Raw genomic sequence first — 10,144 nt, 5'->3', positions numbered from 1 at the left:
CACACAGAGTCTGTGATGTCAGGACATGAAATGGACCGGCAGGGTCACAGGGCTCCCAGTGAGGCCTTCTTCATGGGCCCCTGCCCTGGGGCCTCCCACCAGGCCCCCCTGTCGGCCCCGCTTGACCCAGGCTCACCAGCCACTCAGTGCTGCTGCTCGGAAAGGCAGCACCGGAGTGTTTCGTCCTGCGTGGGTTTGGTCTGTTTGTTTAGGAGGAGGAGGAGCTTCCAGGAGCAAGTCTGGATACAGCCCGTGAGTGTCCCCTCCCGGCCTCCCCCAGCGCCAGGCCTAGTGCTGTCATCAGTGTGTCCCCTTCGGTCGTCAAACTCCACGTTACTAAGAGAACTGCTCGCTCTCTTCATCTCGAACTTCCGTCACCCAAGGACAGAGCATTTAACAGAAACACATTTCTACGTGAATCCGTCCTGTTCCAGAATTGATCAGCACCAAATCCTGAATTTCTAAACTATTCTCAAATGGGTTCACATAGCCGCTTAATAGCCGTCTTAGTTTCCCATCTGTTTGAGTCTTAAGAAACGGGCAGAGGGGCCAGAAGGCCCTCGCAGGGTCTCCCACGGAGGCCGCGGCGTCAGTGCCTGGAAGGAAGGGTGCCGGCCAATGGCAGGGTGGATGGTGCGGTCCGTGAGAAGTGTCCTTCGCCGCGCAGTCACATGAGACTCAGACGGCTGCCCGAGATGTGCGGTCCGGTGGGGGTCCTCTTGTCCCTCCCGTCGGCTGTCTGGGCCTGTCCTTTAATTGTCCGCTGGCTCGCTCCAGCACCCTGTGGCCTGAGGGTGAAATGGGGCCTGGAGAGTCCCCTGCACGTCCAGGATGGGCCCACTGATGCACAGCTTGGGCTGTGAACCCAGTGCTGTCGTCCGATGCAATGAGCTTGGGACCCAAACAGGAACCGAAGATGGTTGTGTGGGGCCTGGACGGTGTGGCCAGGTCAGCAGGATGCACAGGGTCACACCTGGAGCGAGTGTCAATGCCACCAGGACCCAGTGGACGCCCTGGCAGAGTCAGAAGCCCAGGGGATCCACCTGCAGGGACCTTTCCCCAGCGGTGTCTGGCCTCAGCGGGGTCTGGCAGGCCGCTGTCTTTCCCTGCTGTTCCTGTCTTGGGACGAAGGGGGCAGTCATGTGCAGGCCCAGGCAGGGACAGGGCTGACACCCATGGGCTGGCCTCTCGGGGAGCAAGAACCACAGGCCGGGCCCTGCCTGCTCGGAGTGAGGGCTCTTTCCTCTCAGTGTTCAGCTGACAAGTGGGGGCTGCAGAGCGTCCTCTTTGGGGCGCAGCCGTGTGGGTAAGAGAATGCTCACCGGGAACAGAGCTGAGTTTTACCAAATGCGCCGTCCCTCAAGGGACTCATTGTCTGTGCCACCTGAGGCTGGCCAGTGGCGGGTCACAGCCATGAGCCAGGTGGGCTTGCCCTCCTCCCATGCCCGAGAAGGCCCGAACTCCCGCAGTTCCTGTCCGGGCTCGGGGCGAAGGCCACACACCAACACCATGAGCACACTCGGCTTGGGGACCATGACAGTGGCAGTTGCTGGGACCCGAGGGACCCACCCATCGCCGGGCTGGGGCAGAGGCGGGGTGGTGGGGCCCCGTCCTGGTGCCAGGGACCGCGGAAGCTCAGGCACCCGTGTGCCGGGTCTAAGGAGGCCCAGGTGGACCTCCTCCCCTCCCCGTAGCGCCCTGCCCTTCCTGCCTGCCTCTGAGCCTTCTGCCTCCTCACATCCCCAGCCACTCCCATCGCCTCCAGGAACCAGCTTCCCAGCAGCTCCTTCACAAGCGAGATCAGAAATGAGGCCGGGAGGGCAGCTGGAAGTCGAGCGATCGCTGCCCAGTGTGCCTGCTGACGTCCCTGGCCCAGTGCCAGAGAAAGAGTGGTCACCTGGGAGGATGGCCACTTCCTGTGCAGGGGTGCTGACAGCGGTGTGACCTGAGCACGTCCCCCTCTGTGTGGCCAGGACAGCGTGCGATCAGCCCTGCTCCAGATGAACCGGCCCCGCTCCTCCTGGGACAGCCATGCCTGCCACCTACCCCCACCCCTGCCCAGGCCCCTTTCTCACACCTGCATCCAGCACCACCATCCTTCCGATTGTCGGCTTTGTGGGTTTCACAGCCCCAGCTTCATGTTCAATGTGATGACAGTGATGGGGATTTTTAGGCTGCTTAATTTTAAAACAGTTTATGATGAGGATTTTTAGGCTGGTTACTTTTCAAACTACAGATAAGAAGCAGGCTCCAAGGAGTGGAATTTGTTTGCCCTTTGATCAGAGGCAATTGCATTTGTAAAGGAAATCTTCATGCCTCCCTCTCTGGAATTTGTTTGCCCCTCGTTGGGAAAACATTTACATTTCTAAGGGAAACCTCTATCTGTGAAGATGCCTCCCTCTCTGAGCCAGGAGGAAGGGGGGATGGCCTTATCTTTGGAAACTGTCTGGCAACCTCATGTAACTGACCCCCCCCCCCACAAATCCTCCTTTGTCTTTAGCCGAGGATAATATTTGAGCGGTGACTTCTGCCATTTACTCAATCCGGTTTGATTTGTGGGACCACCAAATGGCCAGACCAAACAGACACCAATAAAGAGATAACTCACACACCTATGCCTTAAATATTGGCCCCAACCCTCAGTTCGGGGCAGCAGCAGGAGCTCTGACTGCCCGTGGGTCCTGTCCCCACGCACCAGCTCTGCCTGCCCATGGGCTCTGTCCCCATGCCAGCGGGGGCAGCAGCAGCAGCGGCAGCAGCAGAAGCTCCGACTGCCCATGGGTCCTGTCCCCATGCTATTCCACACTATTCTCTAAATAAAAGAGCACTACTGCCAGATCTTGAGAGTCTAAGAAATCTTTCTTTTGACTCCTCGGCTCACCGATCCCGCATCAACAGCATGAATGGACAGCTGAGGAAACACATGATGCAGTGAATGAACCTCTTCAGTCCCATACCCGCCGGGCCCACCAACCCCATGGAGGTTGTGCCTTGCTAGGCGGATCCCTAGAACGTGCCCCAGGCAAGACAGGGAGCAGGGACAGTCCTGCTGGTTGGATCACCAGGTGGACCGGTGGCCACTGGTAGAGGTGGCGGGCAGCAGTCACGGCGGGGTCAGGGACGGCCTTTCCCAACCACTAGCCACCCCTTCTGTCTTCCCACTCACCCGCCTCTGGCTGGGGCCCTGAGGGCAGGGCCTGGTGGCAGCACCTGCCTGCCCAGATCCGGCGGCCCCTGCCTGCTCATCGCAGGTGCTGCAAGGCTGTGACTGAGCAAACAAAGTCAGGAAGGACCAGAGAAAGAAGGAACCGGGTGAAGACTGGACTGACGGGATACGGTGTGGAAGGCTATGCGAACGCCTGACGCCCAGCTGAGGGCACCTTTGGGGACAGCTGTGGAGGACAGGGGACGGGGAGGGTCAGGGGACAGGGCAGCGTTTCCTGCCCACACCTGGGCGCAGATCGGGCCCTTAGAACTGACTGGTCCCAGGTGAGGTCATGAGGGGGTGACGGCACCCCCAGAGGGGCGAGGCCCCACCCTGGACCACTGCCCCAGCCCTCAGGGCGCGGACTCCATGCTGCGTCGTCAGCTGCGTGCTGTCTGGTGACAAAGATCTGTGCCTGACCAACCTCTAGTCATCTCCGGAACCTCCTCCGGGGCCCAGCTGTGCCCTTCCTTGTAAATCCAGTTTTAGAGAGAACCCCAGCCCTGGATATCTGATCCTGTTCCTCGTCCCCCACCCCCCAGGTGAGGTCTGGCCATCCTGCTGCCTTCAGCAAGAATCCTGTCAAATCGGTTTACCTGGAACCGCCCCCAGGTTTCCTCTCAGTACTTTCCACGCCCCGCCCCCACTGCTCCTTGGCTGTCAGCCCCGCTGCCCCTGCTGTATTCAGGGTCCAGCCCCAGCTCTCGCCCGCTGCAGCGGGCCCTGCACCCACTGTGACAGCCCCAGCCTCCCCCGAGTGAGCCTCACTGGGCTGCAACAAGTGTCGCTGGATTCTCCTCTTTAAGGCTGGTTCCCCTGAGGACAGGTTCCTGGGCACCAGGGCCCAGTGAGAACGTGTCAGCCAGTGGGCTCTGAAAACAAGAAGAAAGGAGGGGACTGAGCGGAGGAGCTGGGTGGGGAGGGTCCGGGTCTGCGCTGTGAGGGGAAGGCCCCACACTCTGCCTGCAGCCCTACGAGGCGGGGAGACTCGGGAAATGAAACTCCACGGGGCCCAAGCATCTAAACTCCCTGGTAGACCCCGTGGGCCCACCACAGGGACAGTCAGCGGTCCCGAGGGACTCAGCCACGGGAGAAGGACGCCCCGTTGGAGGCAGCCTGGCAGGAGCTGAGGACGTCAGTCTCCAAAACGGAACCCAACCTTGCAGTGGGCGGCAGCCCCGGGCAGAAGGAAAGGAACCGTGTGTGGTTCTGGGTGGAGTGGACGAGAGGAGCTGCATGCGACCCCGGGCGGAGCTGAGGAGAAGAGCAGCATGCAGACAAGGGTGAGGCCCTGTGCAGCCCAGGCTCTCAGGCTCCAGCCGCTCTGCAGGGGCCCAGACCTTCCCAGGTCCTGGAGGCAGCACAGCCCGGTGCCCTGAGGTGGACAGAGCCGTGGCCGGTGGGACAAGCATGCCCGCAGTCCCTCAGGGCCAAGAGGCCGCCTGGGTAGAGGTGCCCACCGACGCTCAGGCTCTCCTCCCTCCTCCTTGGCCTCCCACACCTCCTCACACAGGGGAGTGGGAAAGTTGTTACCGCGCCAGGTTCGTTTTTGCCTGCCACCCAGCTGCAAAGCCAAACACCCAGAGGAGGAGATTGCAGCAGAGAGAGAGTTTACTCACAAGCAACCATGTGAGGAAGCGAGAGCGTGAGCCTCAGATTCGCTTCCTCGAAAATGGGGACTCAGGGACATTTATGGGATGGGGGCAAGGTGGTCTGAAATGTGGAGAGAGGTGATTGGAGGTGAGGAGAGGTGAGGGAATTGTCGATCTGTGCAAGCACAGTCAGACTCCACGCCTCTTCATAGGACCCATGCTCACAAAATAGTGGCATTAGCGGAACCTGAGGTGGAGTTTTTAGTCTCTTGATGTCAAAATGTCGCCTGTTGGACATCTGCGCGGGCCCAGTTGATGGGGTTGGTGGTCTCAACCGGCCTGAAGTGGACAAAGGGGTTCTAATTGCTGAAGAACAGCTCACACGCCCATTACCACGGTGACCCAGGCTCCAGGGTGCTGTCATCCACAGGAGCCTAGTGGGAGTCAGCGTATTGCCTAAGCGGCCAGTTAACAATGGGCAGGTCAAACAGCTAAAAGCTGTAATTGCAAAAACTCAGTCATTGCAAAAAGGAAAAAAACCTTTAGTTCCTAGCTACTTAATCATCAATGGCTAACTGCTTGCTGGTTTCAAAGTCACTCCAAGCCCTGGAGAAAGAATGCAAAGATTCAACAGTAGGTGCGGTGACCTGATCCCCTGTTCCTCTGCCCCGCCTTCCTCCTCTCTTCCCTCTCCTCCTCCTCCTCCTTTCTCCTCTTCCCCCTTCATTTCCCCCTCCCTCCTCCTCCCCCCACTTGGCCCTTGAGCGGTACTTTCCTGGGTTCCTGCTGCCGCCTGGCTCAGGACGTTCACCCACTGAGCTGCCTTTGCTTCACCTCATTGTCCACACGTCACCTGCTCTCCAGCTCCAATGATCCCTCCTCCCCCTTGAAGCCCTCCGGCCCTCTCCTCCACCTCCAGCATCAGACCACTTCCTGCTACCCCTCAGGGAAGGAACGTCTCTGTTTCAGCCATCCGAGTGCCCCTGAGGCAGGGACGCAACCTGATCCCAAGTCCCCGTGGCGCCAACGGTGGGGGGGGAGCCCTGCTGCACAGGGTCTGTCACAGGGCTAGAAGGGCCATCAGAGCTGACCTGGGCTGAGGCTGCCCAGGGGGTGGACGGGCAGGGGAGATGCAGTCCCTGCCCCGCTTCTGCTCCAGTAGGAGGTGGCTAGAGGCTGAGGTTGCCGTCCTCAGGGAGCCCAGGGGACCCTGCCCAGAGCAGGAGCTGCTGAGGAGGGGCTGGGAGGCCCCTACACCCTCCCGTCCCGGGCTGTCTCTCCTCAAAGGGCCCAGCTCCCTGCAGCCTGACGGAGGGGAGGGGCTGGGAGGAGGGTCCCGAGAGAACCAGGATCTGAAGGGCTTGGAATGAGGAGGGTCCAGGGAGGCGGGACCACCGAGGGGAGGGGAGCTGTGGCTCAGGGAGTCCGGGATGTGCTGGGGTGAAGCCTCCTTCTCTGCTCCACCCCACCCCCTCAGGCTGAGCTGTCTGGCATCATGGAGGGGCTGGTTCTAGGCCTCTGGGCTTTGCTGTTGTCTGCGGAGTTTGGTGGAGGTGCAGCAAAGCCAGGTAAGGGGCGAGCTGGGCGAGACCGCGCCTCTAGTGGGCTGCAGGGCGCTCCGGAGGGGTGCTGGGGCTCTTTGCGCCGCATTTCTTACACGTGCCTTCGGAGGCGCGCCTCGCGCCCGGGTCAGGTGCGCAGCCCGCTCCACCCAGGCCCGTGGCTGCCCCACAGGTCTGAAGCTGAGCTGCTACCAGTGCTTCAAAGTCTCCAGCCCGGTGTCATGCGAGCCCACCGTGTGCAACTCCACAGACCGGGTCTGCGTCTCCAACGAGGTGTTCGTCAACCTTGGTGAGTCCCTGGGCGCCCAGGGAAGGGGCTGGTGCCGCAGCCTCTGGGACCCGGCCTGGACCCTTGGGCTCTTCGCAGGGCCGGGCCGGGGCTGGGGCGCCCTGAGACCCATCGCTCTGACAGCACCTCGTGCTCTCTCCTCCCACTGGACCCCAGGCGGAATGGCCGCGGACTCTGAATTTGGGCTGCTCCTTCTCCTCCTGTTGAGGTTCTGGTTCTTAAGTGTCACGCCTCTAGGGACAGCCAGCAGGGCAGCAGCTCTGGTGTCACTGAACTTACAGGGAGGGCAGGACGGCCAGAGGGGTGGCCGTGGAGAGGAGGGTCAGCCAGGCAGGCTGCACCTGGGCCACCTGGTGTCCCATGGCTGCCCACCTGGCCCCACGTCCACGTGGCTGACTGTGGGGCTGAAGAGATAAGACTTCACTTAAAAACAAGCCTTAGAGGAGATCATAAAGTAAAACCTGAACACACTCCCCAGCCACACTGAAATGTCACCCAGCAAACCTCCAGCGATGCTGTGAAATGATACAGATGTCTAGAGAGAGCCGGAGCTGGAGAGACCCATCTGTTCTCCCGAGAAGGCACAATCACAGTTTGCTGATTCTAGCCAGGTGGTTCCAGGTCCCCGGGACCTGCCAGCGCCAGCAGAGCTGCCTCCTCTCTGTGGCTGCACGTCCTAGGGGCCTGGCTGGAGCATCATTCATTTGATCTGCTCCCTATAATGAACCTCAGGTCCTGATTTTCCAGAAATGATGCAAGAAAATATATGTTGCATGACTGGGCTTCCTGGAGGTAAACCTGTAAAGCGGACGAGCCAGTGAGAAACGCAGGCGCCCTTGAGGCTGTGGCCCCTGCTGCGGCACTGTCATCTGCCACGGTGCCCCATGCAGGACTGCTCCACTCACCAGGCCCAGCTCACCCCAGCATTGTGGCCCATCGGTTCCTTTCCCCATTACCTTTCCGGTGGGTTAAAAAGACATTTCAAGAGGACCGGCCCGGTGGCGTAGTGGTTAAGTTTGCACGCTCTCCTTCAGTGGCCTGGAGTTCCTGCCTGGAACCCGTTCACTGACCCACACACCGCTGTCAAGCCATGCTGTGGCTGCATCCCACATACAAAATAGACGAAGAGTGAGTGGCCAAAAAAAGACATTTCAAGGTGGCGTTGTACACGGAGGGAGGCCCAGCCCCTCCTCCACAGTCTGACCCTCATCTCCATGGTGACCCTTTCCCATGGTGCCCCTTGGGAGGCCTCCCCCTCCTCCTCGCCGCCATAGAGAACTTTGCGCATGAGGAGGGCAAGTCAGCCTTTGCTTGAACGCGATCTGAGGCTCCCCGTCCTGTTGTTCTTTCAGCGCCGTTGCCTTTATCTTTGGCTCCACCCGAGCATCGTGTTTCTAGTTTCCGGGCCGTCCAGGCGGTAGCTGGAGGGAGTGTGATGGCGGTCCTCCATGCAGGGAGTGGGCAGTGATGAGGGCTCTCTTCAGGGGGTCCCTCCCCTTGTGCCCTGACCTTGCCTGAGATCCCCACCCTGACTACTGCAGACAGGCGGCAGCTGCTAAAGGTTGGGCCCTGGAGGCTTCCTGGAGGAAGAGGCACGCTCTTTCCCACCTTCAGGCTCTTCTAAGCCATGTGCCACTGAGCAGCATTCTTCGTAGCCTTTGAGAGGACATAACATCATAGAATACGATTATCGTAGAATACGTCGTCACGTAATCAATGCAACAAATTACAGTGCTGCACAACGCACGCAACACAACGTCATACAACAGAAGAGGTGGATGCCACCCACCAGCAGATTTTCTCCTACAGTTCGGGTTGTTCTGAGTTTTGCATTCCTCCAGGGGTTCCTCCGAAGGTCTCTGCCACGTCCTCGGGTGAACGGTGGGGAGACGGCCAAGCCCGGGCTGAGTGTCCCACAGGTTCTCTGTGGCTCCCAGCCCCTGTCCCCTCTGCCCTGCTTCACCCTGTCTCTCAGAGACTCACAGGCCCCTGGGCTGGCCAGGGTGGTCCAGACCATGGGTGGCTTCAGGGAAGAGCCCCCACCAGGGCCAGCAGTCCTAGACCCTGTCTTTGTTGTGACCTCGAAGGTGACCTTGGGCAGCCATGCTCCCACTGCTCTGCAGCGCCAGCCCTGTGAAAGGGTCAGGGTGGTATCTGTAGCCCTTGAGGGGCCAACAGTTCCATGATTCTGAGGTTTAGTTCTGGCATTCGCTGCCCACCTCAAGAGCACCCGGCCCCCCCCCCCCCCCCCCCCCCCCCCCCCCCCCTCCCCTCCCACAGCGCGCCCACCCCCCCCCCCCCCCCCCCCCCACGCCCCCCCACCTGTCCTTGTAACAGCAGAGTCCTCCCTCCCGGAGCCTCAGGGGCACCTCCCGTCTTCTTTCTTCCGCAGATTCAGTGAAGGGGTTCTTCCTCAGCAAGCACTGTGCTCCCAGGTGCCCCAACACCAACATGATGTTTAAGTGGGTCCTGAATCCTGGGGTGGTCAACAGCATCACCAGGAAGTGCTGTTCCAGAAACCTCTGCAACAGGGCGCTCGCCTCCCAGGGGAGGCCCTGGGCTCTGCAGATGGGGTTTCTGCTCCAGGTGGGCCTCAGCCTCCTCTGGGCCCTGCTGTGAGCACCTTCTCCCAAGCCTGCAGGCCCCCCCATCCTCCCACCTCCCGCCTCTGTCCTGGCTCCATCCGTGGAGACACTGGGGTGGACATTCCCTCTCTGAGGGGGTGCGAAAGGTGCCTTTGCCTCCACCTAGGACCTGGCCACCTCTCTCATCCTTGGCAAGGGCGCTTTGCTCACACAGCCCAAGCTGAGCCTCAGCTGCCCTGGCAAGAGACAGGTGTTTCCCAGTTTGGGGTGACAGCAAACTGTGTCAGGTCCCTTGCCCTGAATGGGCTGTTCAATGCCCTGTGAGGGGCAGGAAGAGTCCAGGCATGCAGAGGGTGGCTCCTGCCCTCGCTCTGGCTCCAACTTGCTCTGTGACCTTGGGCAGCCCCCTCCACTGTCTCAGCCACCTCCATCCATGGGGCCCAGGCAGAGTCACGCTGCAGGTGTCCACTGGTGTGAGACCATGACCCTCACTCCTTCCAGAGACAATAAACTCTTTGCTCCACCTCCTGCCTGTTCCTTCCTCGACCTCCACTCACCGTGCCCAGACTGTGTCCCTCCAGCCCAGCTCTCAGTAGACTCTGGACAAAACTGTCCATCATGTCCATCAGGGATGGCCCCTGCGTCCTGGGTCCAGCGCAGGGTAAGCAGGAGTCACAGTCTCAAGTCCGGGTCCTCAGCAGGGCCAGCTGGCCACTGTGTGGAGGTGGGAGAGAGGGACTGGCAGGTCAGGGTCGGGGCACATGACAGAGTTCGGAGCTGCCTGTCTAGGCCAGTGGCATGTGGGAGATGCTGGAAGGGGACAACTTGGCAGTGAGGCCGAGGGGACTGGTGTTTGTTTGGCAGCTCAGTTGGAGGAGGTGAGGCCCAATGGGCAGGGAAGGGCTGGAGGC

The 10,144-nt window shown here is 60.6% G+C and overlaps 1 protein-coding gene across 1 annotated transcript; it reads left to right on the top strand.

Moving 5' to 3' along the window:
- Positions 1-6,292: 6,292 nt before the first annotated feature.
- Positions 6,293-9,267, top strand: LY6L (lymphocyte antigen 6 family member L). The gene is made up of 3 exons (XM_046642492.1): positions 6,293-6,365; positions 6,469-6,648; positions 9,041-9,267. Exons 1-3 carry the CDS (start codon positions 6,293-6,295, stop codon positions 9,265-9,267), a joined length of 480 nt encoding a protein of 159 aa, XP_046498448.1.
- The last annotated feature ends 877 nt before the right edge of the window (positions 9,268-10,144 follow it).

Source organism: Equus quagga, chromosome 16 (genome assembly GCF_021613505.1).
Source record: "Equus quagga isolate Etosha38 chromosome 16, UCLA_HA_Equagga_1.0, whole genome shotgun sequence".
NCBI classification, from domain to species: Eukaryota; Metazoa; Chordata; class Mammalia; order Perissodactyla; family Equidae; genus Equus; species Equus quagga.
Note: the sequence above shows the minus strand (reverse complement) of the source record. Positions and strands in the feature narration are given on the sequence as shown.

Coding starts and splice junctions, on each gene's coding strand:
- LY6L (XM_046642492.1), top strand. CDS start 6,293: ATGGAGGGGCTGGTTCTAGGCCTCTGGGCTTTGCTGTTGTCTGCGGAG. Junction 6,366..6,468: donor TGGAGGTGCAGCAAAGCCAG/GTAAGGGGCGAG, acceptor GTGCCTTCGGAG/GCGCGCCTCGCGCCCGGGTC. Junction 6,649..9,040: donor CGAGGTGTTCGTCAACCTTG/GTGAGTCCCTGG, acceptor TTTCTTCCGCAG/ATTCAGTGAAGGGGTTCTTC.